This window comes from Bubalus bubalis, chromosome 2, assembly GCF_019923935.1.
Source record: "Bubalus bubalis isolate 160015118507 breed Murrah chromosome 2, NDDB_SH_1, whole genome shotgun sequence".
Lineage (NCBI taxonomy): Eukaryota > Metazoa > Chordata > Mammalia > Artiodactyla > Bovidae > Bubalus > Bubalus bubalis.
The window spans coordinates 171701264-171720534 of record NC_059158.1 but is presented as its reverse complement, the minus strand read 5'-3'; the positions used below and the strand labels follow the sequence as shown (position 1 = coordinate 171720534).

The following is a 19271-nucleotide window of genomic DNA, read 5'->3' as shown; positions in this document are numbered from 1 at the left end:
GTATCAAGTTTATCAGTTTATAAACCATTTTTATAGGTATTTCATATAATCCTGCAGTAACCTTAAGGCTTAAAGTATTATCAGTAGCTGACAAACTAAAACTTGGGCATTATAAATGACTTAATCTAAGATCACACAAATATTATATGGTAGAAATTGGACTCTCATCCAGGTGTTCTGCTCCAAACCAATTTTGTTTTCCTCTGTCTCAGCTTTTCCTTGTTACTGTATACTAATACACCCTGTGGTGTCTGTCTTCCCCTCTACAATCTAAATGAATCCCTGAGACTTAACAGGTGAACATCTTAAATATTTTTTAAAAATATTTACTTACTTTTATTATTTATTTGGCTCAACCAAGTCTTAGTTGAGGCATGCAAACTCTTAGTTGCAGCATGTGGGATCTAGTCCTTGACCAGGGACGGAACACAGGCCCTCTTCATTGAGACAGCTGAGTCTTAGCCACTGGACCACCAAGGAAATCCCATCTTAAATATTTTTAAACAAATTGCTTAGTGTTGAAATATTTTCATGTAGATAGATAATTTAGGTATCAGAGCACAGTTATTTGATAATAAAACCAACTGAACTGATATAAATAAATAATTTTATTTTAAAATAAATAGGGAAAAAGACAAATCTCCATTGTAGAGTTCCAGATAATTCATCTAGTTATTCTTCCCACTGGGACATGGAGTATAACTCCCCACCCCTTAATTCATGCTGCATACAGTGACTTCCTTCTAAGAGTACAATATGGAAAGAAGGAAATGATTGTGTACAATGGAGAAGGCTGACAAATACTACCTCAGCCAGGCAATTGAGGTCAGCATCAACAGTGATAAGTCATGTTGACATTATGTACCCTTGACATGATATGATGGAAATGGCCCTTTACTTCAGTGGTCTTCCTCCTCAAAACCCACAACTCCAGTCTAATCATAAGAAAAAACATCACACAAACCCCAGTTGATGGACATCCAGGAAATACCTGACCAGTTCTCAACACTGTCAAGGTCACCAAAGACAAGGAAGGTCTGAGAAATTCTCAAAGCCGAGAAGAGCTTCAGGGGACTTCCCTGGTGGTCCAGTGGTTAAGACTCGGTGTTCCCAATGCAGGGGACACCAGTTCAATCCCTGGATGGGGAACTAAGATCCTGCATGCTACATAGTGGCACAACCAAAATAAATAAATAAAAATTATTGTTTAAAAAAAAAGAACTTAAGGAGACACGACAACTAAATGTAATGTGTATTCCTGAATGGGATCCTGGGACAGAAAAAGGACATTGCATAAAAACTAAGGAAATCTGAAGAAACTATGAAGTGAAGTGAAAGTCGCTCAGTCGTGTCTGACTCTGCGACCCCATGGACTATACGGTCTGTGGAATTCTCCAGGCCAGAATACTGGAGTGGGTAGCCTTTCCCTTCTCCAGTGAATCTTCCCAACCCAGGGATTGAACCCAGGACTTTAATTAATGTTAATGTATCAGTGTTGGTTCATAAGTTGCAGCAAACATAAGATGTTTATATAAAGGGAAACTGGTGTTGGGTATATGAGAACTCTACTATCTTACAGCTTTTCTGTAAATCTAAAACTAAAATTTAAAGTTTATTTTTTTAAAAAAAAAGGCTAGAATAGAATAACACTTGATAAGCCAATTCCCTTCTTGGTGAATTGCTGTGAATTGAAATCTTATGTATCTTCCATCCTTAGATTGATAATCAGGGTTGCAGTTAATATCATTAGAGAATTATCTCAGTATCATTGCAGATTATCCAGCTTGAGTATGAATTATCTTTAAGGAAGTGAGTAAATTTTTTGGTTTTAAGTAAAGAAAACCCACAAAATTATCAGAATAATGCCTAAATATATGATGACCCTGAGTATAAGGCAATTTCTTATCTTTCCAATGAAAAAATATTTTAAAAAGGGATGTGGATGAAATATTTTTGCATACATATTTAAGATCATAATTTTAATAAAATAATATGAATTTAGAACTATTATTTCCCTCCACCTGTCACTTTTTTTTTTTAGTTCTACCAGTTTATTGCTGCCAACACATCTCCCTCCACCCTGATGCACGCATGGTCAATCATGTAACCCCATGGACTGCAGCCCACCAGGCTCCTCTGTCCATGGACTTTTCCAGGCAAGAATACTGGAGTGGGTCACCTGTCACTTTTTATGAAACAACATTGCCTAGATTTTTTCACATGTGACTTTGATGTCAGTCTTCGGCACACAGTAGGTTGTCAGTAAGCGTTTATTGAATGAATGATAGTTTGAAATCAGATATATGGGGAGCCCTGCATCAGTCTGGGAGGATCCATTGAAGGTTTTTGACCAAGAGAGCAACACACAAAGGTGGAGGGGTATTTAGCCTTTTTTTTCAGGGGAGATGAAGGTACCACAAATCCTCTGCTTCTGGGAAGCCAGCTGTGGCCAGGTGTTGACCTTGGGGCAAGAAGAAACCCTGACCCAGGAGTCAGGCAGATCTGATTTTAGAAACTGCTGGAAACTGAGTGGTCCCAGGTGTCTTTGAGGAGGTGGCTCTGAAGCCAGGACCTGAGGGTGTGAAGAGTCAGGACAAAAGCAGGGAGAAGAGACTGTGTCAGAGACATAGAAGGAGCCCACTGTGAGCAGAACGTAGCAACTGGGGGACCCTGGAAACTACACAAAGGACTTTTTTTTTTTGCTAAGTGCAAAGGAAAAAAATGGGGATTGACATCTGATTTACAGTTCTAAAAAATCACTTCCATCTGTGAGAATGAGTTTGGGGAGGAGGCAAGAATGGAAACAGAACTTCCCTGGTGGTCCAGTGGTTAAGAATCTGCCTGCCAGTGCAGGGGACACGGGTTCAATCCCTGATCTGGGAAGATTCCACATGTTCTGGGGCAACTAAGCCCATGTGCCACAGCTGCTGAAGCCCTTGCACTTAGAGCCTGTGCTGTGCAACAAGAGAAACCACTACAATGAAAAGCCTGAGCACCACAATGAAGAGTAGTTCCCATTCACCACAAGTAAAGAAAGCCCGCACAAAGCAATGAAGACTCTGTATGGCAAAAAATAAATAAATTTATAAAAAGGAGACTGGAAGCAAGGAGGCCAAGTTGGAAATGATAAGCAATAATAGTGATAATAATAATAGCTAACACATGGCTAACTAAATGCCCAGGCACTCTTTAAGCACTTGTATGAACCAACTCACTTAAGTGTACCTCCCAGTAAGCAACTCTTTCATTCTTGAAAATACCACAGTTTTTTGTTTTTTTTTTAATATAGTTGCTGGACAATATTAGATAAGTTGCAGATGTATAATATATTGTAATTCACAATTTTTAAAGGTTATACTCCATTTATGAAAGTGTTAGTTGCTGACTCGTGTCCAGCTCTTTGCAACCAACCCCATGGATGGTAGCCCACCAGGCTCCTCTGTCCATGGGATTCTCCAGGCAAGAATACTGGAGTGGTAGCCATTCCCATCTCCAGGGGACCTTCTTGACCCAGGTCTCCTGCATTGCAGGCAGATTCTTTACCATCTGAGCCACCAGGGAAGCTATACTCCATTTATAGTTACTATAATATATGGCTGTATTCCCCATGTTGTTCAATATATCCTTGTAGCTTATTTTATAGCAAATAGTTTGTACTTCCTCTTCATGTACTCCTTCCTATATTGCCCCTCAACATACCCTCTCGCCACTGGTAACCACAGTTTGGATAATAAATTCCAGAAAACTATGAATCAGCCAATTAACACTGTCAGAGGGGCTTAATGGTTAGATTGCTGTTTCCTTCTCCACCCATCAGTTTCAAACCATTCTGTGGAAGTCATTAACCAAAACGCTCTATGGTGCAATATTAAAGTAGAAAAAACTAGAATCTGACCTCTCAACTTGACAAACCTCTTCCTCTCTGTTCCCTTCTGTCCTCACCCTGTCTCTTCATTCTGAGTTTATATGGGTTTTTTTTTTCCTTCTTTAGCTCTCTCCCTCGAGTCCCTTTTCCTGTTCTTGTGTGTTCTGTGTTTCTTTCCTCTTTCCCTCTTTGCCTTCCTCATTCCCTGTCTATTACCTTGCCTTGCCTTAATGTCCCTCATTTTTCCCTCCCTTAACTGGCCAGTGAGATACTAGCATGTCCAGTGAGTCTGTTCTGTTCAGCATATTAATGTTGTTAATACAGTGTATATTATATATACAGTATAATAATGAATGTTCATCTTATTCAGTAATTAATCAAAAATTAATGTTTACTCTTTCCATTTAAAATGAATTAAGACCCACAAGACTCAATGTACTCTTCCAAAATGCTTCTATAGATGATTGTTATGAAGTATTTTAAGTCTTTGTATCCCAGTTCCTGAACTGACATCTCTAGGAGAAATTTACCTAGTACCCTGTTCATCTCCAGTATTCTTGCCTGGAGAATCCCATGGACAGAGGAGCCTGGCAGGCTACAGTCCACGGGATCGCAGGAGTTGGACACGACTTAGCAACTAAACCACCACCACAACCACTCATCTAACTGGTTTCTTCCAACCCCCACACGCTCCCTTCCCACTCCACTACCACTTCTGCACCTCCACTGCCTTCTGTACCTCAGGACTGTCCCCAGCTCCTACTTTGGACTGCATCTAATTCATACCAGACCACGTCTGTTCTTTAAAACATCAGAGGACTTATGCAACTGTCCACGTTGAACCAAACGTCTCATTCTTCCATAGTTTCTCTTAGTTTATTTCCTCTGTTAACTTTCGTAAAGCCTGATACATTACAAACTATTGCTTTTGTTCTGAAGCTTCTTTTTAAGATGCTTTTATTTTACATGTGAGAGTGCATCTCCTTTTGGGTGCCTGGTTCCAAATATAGAGGTACCAGGGACAACCCCTCTTCCCCAGCAGAGGCTTCCCTTAGTAAAGGAGCGTTCCTCTGTGCTCATCTCATATATAAATCACCAGGGAGCTTTTAAATGAGAAAAGACCTGGCTGACCCAGAAGGTGGTATTTATAAATAGTCCTCCAGCCCCCGCTCCTTAAAGCTTGTCCACCTAATCCTCTTCTCTCAAGATAGGAAGTGACTTGAACTTTGAGCCTTAAAACTCACGTTCTTTTTTCTTTTAAAAATCTGGTTGGCAAAAAGCTGTTAAAAAATGTTTTCAGCAGATGATGATCAGTCATAAGAGTTTGTCTTTCATTTCCAACATTTTTAGGCAAATATGCTGCTGCTTTTGTGGACCAGCTTTTCTCATTGTTATTATTTTAAGACACTTTCCTCAATCATTTTTATTTCTTTTTACTGATAGGGTATCATGGATTTGTATTTTTATGATTTAGAAAGCTGTTCCCAAATGACTCCACAGGAGATGTGGGTTCGATCCCTGGGTCAGGACAGTCTCCTGGAGGAGGAAATGGCAACCCACTCCAGTATTCTTGCCTGGGGAATCCCATGGACAGAGGAGCCTGGTGGACTACAGTCAGTGGGGTCGCAAAGAGTCAGACATGACTTAGTGTCTGACTAACAACAACAAAAAAAATGACTGCATCTCTATCCTGAGCTAAGAGCCTTTCTTTTCACCCCTAAAATCACAGAACTTGGAGGGTCTCTAAGTAACCTTCACCCCAGTATCTTTGAATGGAGCTCTGTTTGTATTTCTCTGATTTTGTGTTGTATGTGTGGGTGTGTGTGTATGTATGTGCTCAATTGCTTAGTCTTGTTCGACTCTTTGCAACCCCTTGGACTGTGGCCCACCAGGCTCCTCTGTCCATGGGATTCCCCAGGCAAGAATACTGGAGCGGGTTGCCATTTCCTCCTCCAGAGGATCTTCTCAACCCTGGGATCAAACCCATGTCTCCTGCATTGGCAGATGAATTCTTTACCTCTCTGCTACCTGGGAAGCTTTTTGTATTATTTATTGGGGCTAAAATGTCACAGGTTTAGGATTATGAAATGAACATATGATATAGACACTAGTAAATAATATTCCAGATTAGAGTACATACAGGAAATGCCTAATTGTTGAAGTGGCCGAAGATACTTTTTTTTTTTACTATATTTTCCCCAATATTAATTAAATCCTTAATCTGATTATTTATAAAGAGATGTTTATATTAAGGAATTAAGCTATATGTTTTTAGCAGCCTCTCTGCCTTATAAAATGGAGGAAACAAATTCACTATCTACTAACTATCAGACAGAATAACTTAAGGCTATTTTCTTTTTATCCCCTGACAGATTGAAGAGTATGTCCTGGTCCCAGGCTTTTGTTTGCTGACCTGGGTCAGAGACAGTAATGCTTTTTCTAGAAGCTACTAGGTCTGATCCATCTGTTGCTTTATGAGAACTCCTTCCCCAAGGCTTTTCTTATAGTAGTTTTGCTAGAATGTCCTACTTGCATTGTGAGCCTGGAAATTTAGAAGTAATTTTAGTTCTCTTATTTAAGAAAGGCTGGTGTCCATTGTGGCTATATTAGTACATAAGAGACTATCTTCAGGAAAAGAATGAAAAGCATGTACACTGCAGGTTGAATGAGTACTGTGTCTTCTGAAAACCTTGGGCTTAAATGTCTAAGGCAGTTCTGTTTAGATCTGAGTTCAGCATGAACTTGCTAGAGCAGTGGTGCCTGTTTTATTTCTCCAGTTGGGGAAGCTTTCTCTTAATATACGGAGACTCTAGAATGGGTAAGTATATGTATGTTGTTGTTCAGTCGCAGATTTGTGTCCAACTCTTTGCGACCCCCGTGAACACCAGGCTTCCCTGTCCATCACTGTCTCATGGAGTTTGCTCAAACTCATGTCCATTGAGTCGGTGATGCCATCCAACCATCTCATCCTCTGTCACCCCCTTCTCCTCCTGCCCTTATTCTTTACCAGCATCAGGGTCTTTTCCAATGAGTTGGCTCTTCGTTTCAGCATCAGTCCTTCCAGTGAGTACTCAGGACTGATTTCCTTTAGGATGGACAGGTTGGATCTCCTTGCTGTCCAAGGGACTCGCAAGAGTCTTCTCCAGCACCATAATTTGAAAGCATCATTTCTTTGATACTCAGCCTTCTTTATGGTCCAACTCTTACATGTGTACATGAATACTGGAAAAACCATAGCTTTGACTCTATGGACCTTTGTTGGCAAAGTGATGTCTCTGCTTTTTAATACGCTATCTACGTTTGTCATAGCTTTCCTTCCAAGGAGCAAACATCTTCTAATTCCGTGGCTGCAGTCACCATCCACAGTGATTTTGGAGCCCAAGAAAAGAAAATCTGTCACTGTTTACACTTTTTAAGATATGGCCTAAGCAAGTGTGGATACTTTTAACTTGCTTTTAGATTCAGTTGCTAAAATTAAAAAGTGGAATGTAGAAATATGAAAGAGGTGAGAAAACCACGTAGGTGCAACAGAGCAACTATATCAAGAGATATAATGAGGTTGCAGGAGAATTTGTTAGAATTTTGCACACTGAGAAGAGAGCAGCACAACCAACACAACTTCAAAGCAGTGGTGGGTGCATGTCCGAGGACAGTGCCCAAGCAGGTCAAGGGCATGGGAGGTTTAGGTACCAATCACATTTGGGGCACACTACTGGATAACCCTTGGTTTTCTTTTGTGACCTTTTTTATATAGCAGCAAAACTTAGAGTCTTTCCAGAGGGTTAAATGTAGAACTATTCCATACATAATGATGCTCATCAACTGTGTTGTTCAGAGTTCTGCACTGCAAGCTACCCAACCCATGGAAAAGACTCTCAGAGGCTTTCTGCTGCTTCAGAACTGACTGGCAGTCAGAGGGACAAGGGACACACTGCAGGAAGCGTCAGGTTGGCACAACCTGCTGCCCTACCCTGAGGAACTGGCTTTTCCTCAAATCTTTGTGTGACGACAGCTTCAGGGCCCCGGGTGTCCCAGCCTAGGTCATATGCTTGCCCCCAGCTGCACCGTGACTAGGAGAGAAGAAGCTGAATCTTCTAGTTGCTATAGTGCAGAGCACTCACTGCCTCCCACAGGGGAAAGGAGGCTGCAGGGTGCTGGTTGGGAAGAAGGTTTGGTTGCTAGACAGCCGGGGGTGGGGGGGGAAGACATATAAACTATCAACTGTATTTGTCTGGAGCTCAGTCTCTTTACAGATATTAACCGTCTTTTTCAGGCTCAGCCATGCATGAAGAATATTAATTTTCTTTTCCTTTAATGCTTTGTTCATTGTTTTTAAAAACAAAAACAAAAAAAACTTGGGACTATCTTTTTTAAACTTAGTCTTTATTTTTATCAGAGTTGTATGTATACTTCACATAGAGTCATAGTTCTCCCTGGTTTCTAAAGACGAAGAGCATTTCATTGCTCACACTGTGATTTTCTACTCCCTGCTGCTGCTGCTAAGTCACTTCAGTCGTGTCCGACTCTGTGCGACCCTATAGACGGGAACCCACCAGGCTTCCCTGTCCCTGGGATTGATTCTCCAGGCAAGAACACTGGAGTGGGATGGCATTTCCTTCTCCAGAAAACTATTTTCACTTCTTTCTAACTGATTTATTTGGTGTTTATCTTGATATTTCCAAATAGTGCACTGTGGTTATATCTTAATGTTTCCCTTTTAAACATTATTTATTGACTTTCCATGATGAAAATGAGTTTTGTTCTGTCTCAATACTTTACGCTTAGTCACACACACATTCTCTTCTCCTTTTCCCATCCTCCCAGGATAATTGTGTTGAACCTATGATCTGTGTTTTTATCACTTTGTCAGCACTGTGATGAAGCTGTGTAGTATGCTGTGACTACTCCTTTCTCCAGTACCACATTTAATTTTTCCCTGATGCTAATAATTGGTTTTTTTTTAATTTGCTTAAATTTTCTATACTTCTCACTAATTTGACCCCAAACCTCCCCTAATTGAATCAACCCTCTTTTCATATAAACACATCAGATATATGAATTTCATCTTTTTGTTTTTGTTGTTTTTAATTTCATCTTCTTAAACGTCTCCATGAGTGTTATGGCTTGCTGTTGTCTGGACCCTGGACCAGTCGCCCTCCAGGCCTGTTAAGGAGCTCTTGTCTTGGGGTCTCCTTCACCATCACTCTGAGGACCCCTTTGCTGTTTCTTGTTTTAGATCTCTTGCTTCCTGGATTCCATGTTATTCTCTTCCTTGGTCTTTCCTGTCATTTTGAAGGAGTGTGTTACTATTAGTTTCTTGAGAAAGTAAAGGTTTATTAGTTTTAGGAATCATTTCTTTAAGAATTTTAAAGGCACTGCTCCATTTTTTTCTGTCCTCCAGAGTCCCTGTTGAAAAGTCTTATGCATTCTGATTTTGACCTTTTGGGTAACAACTCATTTTCCTTCTGGAAGCTTGTCTTTTAACCTTATGTTCTGCAAGTTCACAGTGATGCAATTCAGGCCCTTGCTGGACCTTTTCAATCTGGGACATTTTCTTGAATTCATTTTTTTGATGACTTCCTCTCCTTGTTTTTTTCTCTTCTTTCTCAAAGTTATATTAGCTAGATGTTGGGCCTCTTGTACCGGCGTCCAGTTTTTGTATCTTTACTCTCAGTGTCTATCCTTTTGTCTTTTTTTCTTTCTAAAAGTATCTCTCAACTTTGTCTTTCATCCCAGGGGACTGGGGCAGTCCCAGGGGCAGGGTCCCAGTTCTCACAGCTTATTGTCTCTGACCTGACAATAGGAGGGAACAGCAGAGGTCATTTTGGTCTTGGAAGCTAACTTCTTTGGAATGCAGCCTTCAGTTAAGCTCTTCATGTGTTCAGCTCAATGGCTAACTTCCATCTCTGTCTATGTAGTACTCCTTCATGTTGACTCAAGGAGGTGCCACCTGAGACAGTCATCTATAAATGCTGGAGATGTGGGGTCACTGTTTCTGTGTCTCTGTCTTGGGAATGGGCTGTTTACTGTTAAAGTGATGTCTGTGAAGCCATTGCCTTGAGGCCCAGAATAACCAGGCATGTTAAAGTAGACCAGGGATGAGATGCTTGAAGTTCAGGTTAGGGATGTTTCAGACTGAGGCACCTGTGAACATTCAGTCATTTTATGTGTTCCAAATGTATTTTTATAATCATACGTGTCACATGTATGTACATATATGCATGTATCTCTCAGGAAGTAGGGAACTGGAAATGAGGGTATTATATAACCTCAAAATGGTGGTAAAGAACCTACCTGCCAATGCAGGAGATGCGGGAGATGCGCTTTTGATCCCTGGGTTGGGAGGAAGGCACGGGGAACCCACTCCAGTATTCTTGCCTGGAGAATTCCATGGACAAAGGAGGCTGTCAGGCTAAGATCCATAGGGTGGCAAAGAGTTGAACGTGACTGAAGTGACTTAGCATGCACGCAGGCTAAAAATTAGGTAAGAGACATTCGTCTACTTGCAATGAATTGTAATAGAAATGTGATCTTCCCACGTCATTGGGAAACTTGTTTTCTGCTCAGGCCCTCAGAGAATCGTAGATCGTTGGGGTGAGGACTAAGTGAGTCCCCACTGGGTTTTTCTACATAGCAAAGATGGACGGAGGAGCCTGGTGGGCTGCAGCCCATGGGGTCTCTAAGAGTCGGACATGACTGAGCAACTTCACTTTCACTTTTCACTTTCATGCATTGGAGGAAGAAATGGCAACCCACTCCAGTGTTCTTGCCTGGAGAATCCCAGGGACAGAGGAGCCTGGTAGGAGGCCATCTATGGGGTCGCACAGAGTTGGACACGACTGAAGCGACTTAGCAGCAGCAGCAGCAGGCTAGGGAAACAGCCTAACCCAGACAGCCCATTGGCTTCCTTTGCAGCAGCTACTTAACTCGGACAGAGCCGAGGGGACCCCCTTTTGCCTGTGGCTATGATGTCCTTCACGGGCTGGGCTCCAGCAAGGAGGACAGACAAATTCCAATCTCAGACCCTGGCTTTCCTGAGATTGAGGCCCGGGGCTTACTATTTGGAATATAAAGTGAAAGGTTTTTTGTTCCATTTTTTAAAAATATAAACTTGATAATTTTATTGCCAATTTAAAAATAAATGACTTTATATTGATTGTGAAGGGGTAAGAAGGCTACTTGAGGAAACTCTTTGGCAGTAGTTAGGAGTCTATGCTTTCACTGCTGGGCCCAAGTTCAATCCCTAGTCAGGGAACTAAAATCCCAGAAGCTAAGTGGCATAGCCAAAAAAAAGCATTGCTTGAAAGGTCTGGATTTGTGAGTAACGCTTGTGGACAGTGATTTTCACTGTAGGGCTATCTCCGTGAGTCATGTCCTGGGATTTTTCTCATACCTGTTTCTTCAAGTCTTTTTATCTCAGCTGGTCAGTTTCTGTTGGAAAATTTAAAATTTTGCACTGTTCATTTTCTACCTCTTTCTTGCAATTGCTAGACGTGTACCATCTGTGAGCTCTCATGTTGCAAATAAAAATATCTCCCCTGGGTCTCTGCATCTTCCTTTAGATGTCTTCTGCACTCTCTTCCACATTTATATTTGCTTTCTTGGCACTTAGCAGTCAGGCCAGCTTGCTGAGAAGTAAACAGGAGTCAATAGGAGCACATTTGAGACACCTGGAGGACAAAGTAGGTGGCTTTAGGGTCTTCTTTTTCCTTAATATACTTGATCAGAAATTGGATGAACCTTCGGGATGCTGAGACAGGGAAGATACTTTGGCAAGGAACAGAAGACCTGTCAGTCCCTGGCGTGGAGCACGAAGGTACTTTCCACCCTTTTCTGCACAGGGCTGACGACGCAGAGCAGGCCCGGGGAGTCAGGGAGCTGAGTTGACACAGCACCACCAGTGGACAGGCCTCTACAGGCACAGCACGTCCATCCACGTGATGCTGAGATTTCTAGTGCCTTCCTTATGTTTCTTTCTCCTACTTCCCAAAACCAACTCTGTGCTGAAATTTTAGCATTAAAACATACCCAAAGATATAAAGATCTTGACTTTTTATCTCCCTGAAATAAAAGAAAAACCAAGGGGTTAAAACCGACAGGACAGACTAGAAAGAAGGCTGCCATTCAGCCTCCTTCCTGATAAGAGGGGCTGGGTAAGGCCTTTCGGTGCACTAAATCTGGTGTTCCTTGAAGATCTTTCAGTCAGATGCATTGGACCAGTTTGGGACCTCTGCCTTTAATCCAAAAGTATAACTCTGTTACCGAGGCATTCTCTGAGATTTAGCATAGATAAGATAAGCTCTAAATCATCTCTAAGAAGCTCCCAGAAATGGTTTCAGTATTTCTTTTTCTTTACCAGCCCGTGTTCCCAAGAAAATCCTCAAATGCAAGGCAGTGTCTCGAGAACTGAACTTCTCTTCAGCAGAGCAAATGGAAAAATTCCGCCTGGAACAAAAAGTCTACTTCAAAGGGCAATGTCTGGAAGGTATTCTGCTGCCTACATGCCTCGTATCTGGGCTTAGGGTGACAGGGGTGGAAGTCAAGACTCAGGGAACTAAAGCCCTGCTTTGATAACATCCATTTTGCAACTCAGCTTGGATAGGGTTCCTACACCCTGGGAGATTGGGAGCTTGGGCAAAAAGCAGAAACAAAGCTGGCAACTGTGAGGGGCTCTGAGCCCAGTGAGAGGATTACTGACCCTAGAGGGCCTAGGGGTGGTGCTGGCTTTTCACTGATGTGGTCACGAGGAAGCTGCTGGTTAGGCCCTGGTACAGTGCTCTCCATACTATCACATACAGATTCCACTGGCAAGGGCACCCTGCAGTGAGTTTTCTTCACCATTGAGTGTAAGAGTGCACTCTGTGTCTTAGATCTGAAGTGACAAGTGAAAAGGCCTGTTCTGTGCCTCTGTGTATAATTTACATCTAGCCTACTTAGAAGAAAATGCTGCTGGTCCTAGTCCTTTAGATCTCAGAGCATAGGAGCAGACCTCTGGTGTGGTTCAGGGGGCTTCCATGTCCTTTCTTGTGGCCTCTGGCCTGGGAGGTTTCTGATGGCTTCATTGGTGGTTCCTGGGGTAGGAAATGGCACCCCACTTCAGTACTCTTGCCTGGAAAATCCCATGGATGGAGGAGCCTGGTAGGCTGCAGTCCATGGGGTCGCTAAGAGTCGGGCACGACTGAGCGACTTCACTTTCACTTTCATGCATTGGAGAAGGAAATAGCAACCTGCTCCAGTGTTCTTGCCTGGAGAATCCCAGGGACGGTGGAGCCTGATGGGCTGCCATCTATGGGGTCACAAAGAGTCAGATACGACTGAAGCAACTTAGCAGCAGGGGTAGGAAAAGGCCTGCTCAAAAGGATGGGGACACAGAGCCCCGAGACTCTGCCCAGGGCTCCAGCTCACCCACTTTTCCTTCTTCCTTCAGAATGGTTCTTCGAGTTTGGCTTTGTGATCCCTAACTCAACAAACACCTGGCAGTCCCTGATAGAGGCCGCGCCCGAGTCCCAGATGATGCCAGCCAGCGTGCTAACGTGAGTGAACGGGCCGCAGGGACGGTGGAGGTATCTTGAAGCAGCAAGTCCAGGCATATGGGACACATGGTTCCATTCAGCAGGCAGGCAACCTAGGTTGAGAACAGGGGTAAGAGTATCCAGGGTATCCAAGGTTACAGCTTACTGACTTCAGTCACGTGAAAAGACAGTATGATAGAGTGGAAAGAATTAAAAACTTCAGACTAGACCTTTAGACTAAATTCCTGATTAACCCTGACTAGTGAGGGCAATGGCACCCCACTCCAGTACTCTTGCCTGGAGAATCCCATGGACGGAGGGACCTGGTAGGCTGCAGTCCATGGGGTTGCTGAGGGTCGGACGCAACTGAGCGACTTCACTTTCACTTTTTACTTTCATGCATTGGAGAAGGAAATGGCAGCCCACTCCAGTGTTCTTACCTGGAGAATCCCAGGCACGGCGGGGCCTGGTACGCTGCCGTCTATGGGGTCGCACAGAGTCGGACACGACTGAAGCGACTTAGCAGGAGAAGCAGCAGCAGTAGTGTAACCTTGGCTATATACTTTCTTTCTCTGGGCCTTACTCTTCTCTCTAAACGAAGAATTAATAATCCTGTCTCACAGAGATAGAGTGAGGATAAAATGAGATCGTATGGAAGAAAACTAGCACATAACATAAATTAAATCTATGCTAATTAGCTCCCTTTCCTGACTATCAAACTCCTGATACTGTGTACTTCGTTTGACCCTCAGCAGAATCTGACAAAGTCCTAATTCTGTTTTAGAGGATAATGTTTGATTGTAGTTTTTCAGAGACTCACTTACCATTTTTATAAATTTGCTTCCTGCTCAAAGAATAGTTTGTCCTTTGTGCCCCACATCAGTCAGTCACTGCCCACCTACCATTTTCTCTTGGGAAAAGATTTTAGTCTTTTAAAGGTTTTAGAAGTATTGCCTGGTAGCAGATCATGTACACAGATAGATAATTGTGTGATATTGGATCACCTCTTTAAACAGGTCCTTTATGAAAACCACATTGAATTTGTAAATAGAGGTTTTTTTATTTTATATCTTGGATAGATTTTTATGTACATAATAGTATAAACTATAAAATACTATAACTATATAATAGTATAAACTAAAATAATATACATTTATATTTAATCAGTCAGATTTTGAGTTCCTTATTTACCCATTTTTTTATAATTAATTACCAGCAAAAATGCATCTGGTAGATATTAACTACCCTGGGAAAGTACAGTGTCATAAGTAGATGGGCATTTTTTAGATTTTGTTAACCCTTACTTGACTTCTTGGCCAGGCCTGATTTCTTTCAGGTGCTAACACCAGGAAGTCTATGATAATATATTCAGGTTATTTAAGTTGTCTTACTTTTTAGAACCCCAGAATAGCACCACTCTTGCTTTTAACTCAGTTCAAGAGGAGTTTGATTTGGAAACACTGACATACCCACCAAGAAGAATGAAATTGCACACTGCGTACAATACAGGTGTATCATTTGGGGTTATTGAGCCGTAAGCCACAGAAACTGACTCTGGCTTATAGGACAGAGTTGAAAGAGTAGGGCTGAGACCTGAGCAGCCAGAGGATGCAGGTGGCAGGAATCATGGATTCCTCAAGGAGCAGCCATGGGAAGGATTTTGCTCAGGGGAGAGATTCTGATTGGCTCAAATTATATCCTGTGCCTGCCTTTTTGTCAGTTAAGGGAGGGGCCACTTGGCTGACCATGGACTGGAGATAGGGTTCCCCCAGGAGAAGAACAGAGTGTTGTTACCCAAAGTGAGGAGAAAGATGCAGGACAGGCCAACCCACAGCTTCCACCAGAGTGAGTTTTATAAGAAAAGATACCACCCCTGCGGTCTCAGGTTTTCACATGAATCAGAAAGTCGTATTTATAGGCACCTCTGCATGCAGAGCACTCAGAGGGCCTTGGGTGTACTGTGGGTTAAGACATGCTCCCTCTTATAATTTCTAAACTTGAAGAAGATGAACCTCATCACATAAGTTAAAAGGTCATGTGAGATGTCTAATCCCATGTGATCTTAATATCCCCAAGCCAAGGTTATATAGGTGAGTGCATGTCCACGGGCCCAGTAGACCTAGATTGAAACTACTTTGTGGAAATGAAATCTGTTGCTAACACGCTCACTCTTCTGCCCTCTCTTCTGACTTACAGTGGAAATGTTATCATAGAGACAAAGTTTTTTGATGATGATCTTCTCGTAAGCACATCCAGAGTGAGGCTTTTCTACGTTTGAGAGAAGAATGTGTGTGCATTTCAAGAATTCATTTTTTTAGGGGGATGGAGGAAACTGTTTACTTTTTTCCTCTACACCTTTGATTTTTGGCACTTTCACCCCTGATTCCTTCTACGGCAAAACCCACCTGCGGCCACCAGGGGACCAGCTCTGTGTAGGTAACCAGATGGCTTTTTTCTCTCAAGCCACCATCTTCCGTTGACCAGAGTATAAATTCCCAGTCCCAGACCAGGGCAGAGGGCATGCCTCGACTCCTTCCTGGAGTAGCCCCAGGGACAGACACACACCACGACCTGTTCCCATCACCCTTCCTGCCTCCTCCTTGGGCCCTGCAGGCAACACATCTTCTTTTGGCCCCTGGTTTTGGAAAACTTCATGTTCCTGACCTGCATTTAGTTTTTTCCTACCGTTTCTATTTCATACATTCTCATACATTTAACTTGTAAAATAGACGATATTATTATTATTACATAATTAATTAAAACATGTTAATTAAAATATTCCTACGTCTTTAGCATGACACTTCTTTCATTTCTCCTTTTTTTGGAATGTGAACCCGGCTCCATGATGGGAAGAAAGACATTTATCAGACTGTAGGATCACAGCTCTGTTTTGCTCCAGAGAGAACTGATAGATCTTGCAGTTCCTGAGTGCTTCAATCACTGCTTTCCAAGAACATACAACACACTTGAGCAAGACCCATGACCTTGACATTTGTCTTTTAGATGTGGTATTTTAGTGGCTCTCTTCAACATACATGTGCCCTCCATTTGTCTATTGTTTTTAACTTTTCCCCTTCTTTTATAATGTGCATTTGTTCAAGAGGTTTCCAGAGAGGTTGGAGGTTCTAAGTTGGTCGAGTAAGGACTCTTACCTTCCTAAACAAGACACTAGAAGTTACAAAATGAAGAAAAGGTCTCCCTAAACTCACCTGGAGAACAGTGATGGGGAAGTACCTGGATGAGGAGGGATGCCGGGAGACGTTGAAAACCGCGGTCAGAGGGAGCCCGTGTAGGGGAGCAGAAGTTATATTTGCAGTGCTTTTAAGTATGACAATAGAAAGAAAACTAAAATGGGTTCTTCTGGAGACTTCCTTGGTGAAGTCTAAGCATCTGCCTTGCAATGGACTCAGGTTTGATCCCTGATTGGGAGCTAAGATCCCACATGCTGAGCAGGGTGGCCAAAAGAGTTTAAAAAAAAAAAAAACAAAAAACACAGAGAACAACAAGAAAGGGTTCTTTTTTAGGAACTTACCTGTGAACTATCAGTAGCCTTCACTGTCCTTTATAAAATACCAGCAATGAAAAGTCTTCTGGTTCTGGGACTACCCTGGAGGCCCAGGGGTTAAGACCTCATCTTCCAATGTACATGCCTTCTCACATGCCTCACTACCAAGAAAACAAACTTAAAAGAGAAAGCAATATTGTAACAAATTCAATAAAGGACTTCAAAAAATGGTCCACATCCAAAAAAAAAATTTTTTTAAGCAAATTTTTCTGGTTCCTAAAGTAGTAAGGTCTGAGGCCAGAGGAGGGAAAATACACTGAGTTGGGCCCTCTTGGTGGAGCCCCTGCTCCTAGATCCCTGCTCTCCTTCCATCTGTTACCGCAAAGGGCCTGTTTGCATCTGTGGGTGGGAGAAGCAGAACATTTTTAGTACTGTATCTCCATCTTTCAGTGATGACTCCATTCTTAGATCTGTTATCTTCAAAACCTAATTTTTAAATACCAAAGGTTGAATTAAAAAAAAAAAAGATAAAAGTGAGTCAAGGTTTTCTTTTTCTTTCCAAAAATGCCTTGTCTTTTCTCAGTATCAGCCTGTCTCTTTCCTTTTTCCTGGACTGTGTCTTCTCCCCAGAATCCCCCCGGGGAAGGCTCTTGGGCCTGGACACATCCTGATGGAGAAAAGACTTCCCAAGGGGCTTCTCTACCTGCTTAGACTTCCTTCACTGCCCTGCCCCACTCACCCACCCAGCTAGCACTGCTTTGCTAGCTGCTCTGAGAAAAACAAAAAGAACTATTGCCCAGTCCTTCTTAGAAGCTTGCCATCTCTCCAAGGTACATGTGCTCAGGAAATATTGAACATTTGCAAAGAACTGATGCTTTTTTACTGTGGTGCTCGAGAAGACTCTTGAGAGTTCCTTGGAGAGCAAGGAGATCAAATGAGTCAATCCTGAAGGAAATCAAGCCTGAATACTCAATGGAAGGACTGATGCTGAAGCTGAAGCTCCAATACTTTGGCCACCTGATGAGAAGAGCGAACTTACTGGAAAAAACACTGATGCTGGGAAATATTGAAGGCAAGAGGAGAAGGGGACAACAGAGGATGAGATGGTTGGATGGCATTACCGACTCAATGGACATGGGTTTGAGCAAACTCCAGGAGATAGTAGAAGACAGGGAAGCCTGCCCTGCTGCAGTCCATGGGGTCGCAAAGAGTTAGACATGACTGAGTGACTGAACAACAGCAGCAAATCATGAAACAAACAAGGAAGAAAAGCGTGTGCTTTGGGAACAATGCCGATCAAGGAGTTCCAAGCACGGGTGGGACTTGAACTGATGGGGAGGATGGCTGAATGCTATGGTGGGAGGAGAAGGGAGGTGGTACAGGCCAGGCAGAAAGAGAGGACACGGGACCTGCAGGGACCAGGATCCTTGGTGGGTTCAGGTCAGCCCCTGTAGGGTGAGTGCTGGTCCAAATGCCTGAAAATCTGTGTGGGGTTGGGGGTGGATATATTAAAGATCACAAAATGTTATTGGAAGGAGATGCATTCAGATCAGACCTGGCACAGTGTACAGCCACTGTTTCTCTAACATTTATGGACATCTGCCCATCCCCAGAAATGATGACTTAGCAGGTATCAGGCCCAGATACCTGCCTATGGAAGCACCCCGGCTGATTCTGCTACAGGTGGTCTGTGGAACAATCTTTGAAATACAGCACTGTCCCTGTATTTCAACAGGGATACAAATACAACACAGTATTTCCCTGATAGTGCTGGCTGGGTGGGTGAGTGGAGCAGGGCAGTGAAGGAAGTCTAAGCAGGTGGAGAAGCCTCCCCTGGGAAGTCCTTTCTCCATCAGGATGTGTCCAGGCCTGAGAGCTTTCCCTGGGTGGATGCTGGGGAGAAGACAGTCCAGGAAAAAGGAAGGAAACAGGTTGATGCTGAGAAAAGGCATTTTTGGAAAGCAAAATAAAAGCTTGACCCACTTTTACATTTTTTTTAAATCCAAAATACTGGCATTCAGTGAGTATTAGAGACATAATATGTCCACTGGTGACCATAAGATAAACTGAGATCTCCAAGCAGCATGCTTAAGGAACAAAGGCAGTCCCAGTTCTGACTTGTGCAAGTGGCCTGTTCTGACCTGTGCAAGTTCTGACCTGTCCAGTTGCTTGGGGCCATCCAGAGGAACTTTGTCATCTTTAGAGGAGGACAGAAGAGCCCCAGGCAGCATGGCCTTTGAGAAAGACTTGGGAGAACGTAAGAGACTCTTTTAAAACACAGACTTCTATTTAGAGAGTTTTGGTTAAGGTTTCCTGTGTGATGTGAGTCAGCTGTCTCGTCCACCTTCCCATCTGTGTTACTGGCCAGAGTGCTGGGTGGTTTCTGTGA

At 42.8% G+C, this 19271-nt stretch overlaps 1 protein-coding gene across 1 annotated transcript in view; it reads left to right on the top strand.

Moving 5' to 3' along the window:
- PDE6D (phosphodiesterase 6D) overlaps positions 1-16155 on the top strand; it is a 59433-nt gene extending 43278 nt beyond the window's left edge. Inside the window, exons 2-5 of the mRNA XM_025278460.3 lie at positions 11593-11681; positions 12225-12350; positions 13293-13398; positions 15574-16155. Coding sequence (XP_025134245.1) covers positions 11593-11681; positions 12225-12350; positions 13293-13398; positions 15574-15655 — 403 coding nt within the window. The 3' untranslated portion in view covers positions 15656-16155. The remainder of the gene's footprint in view (positions 1-11592; positions 11682-12224; positions 12351-13292; positions 13399-15573) is intronic.
- Positions 16156-19271: the final 3116 nt, after the last annotated feature.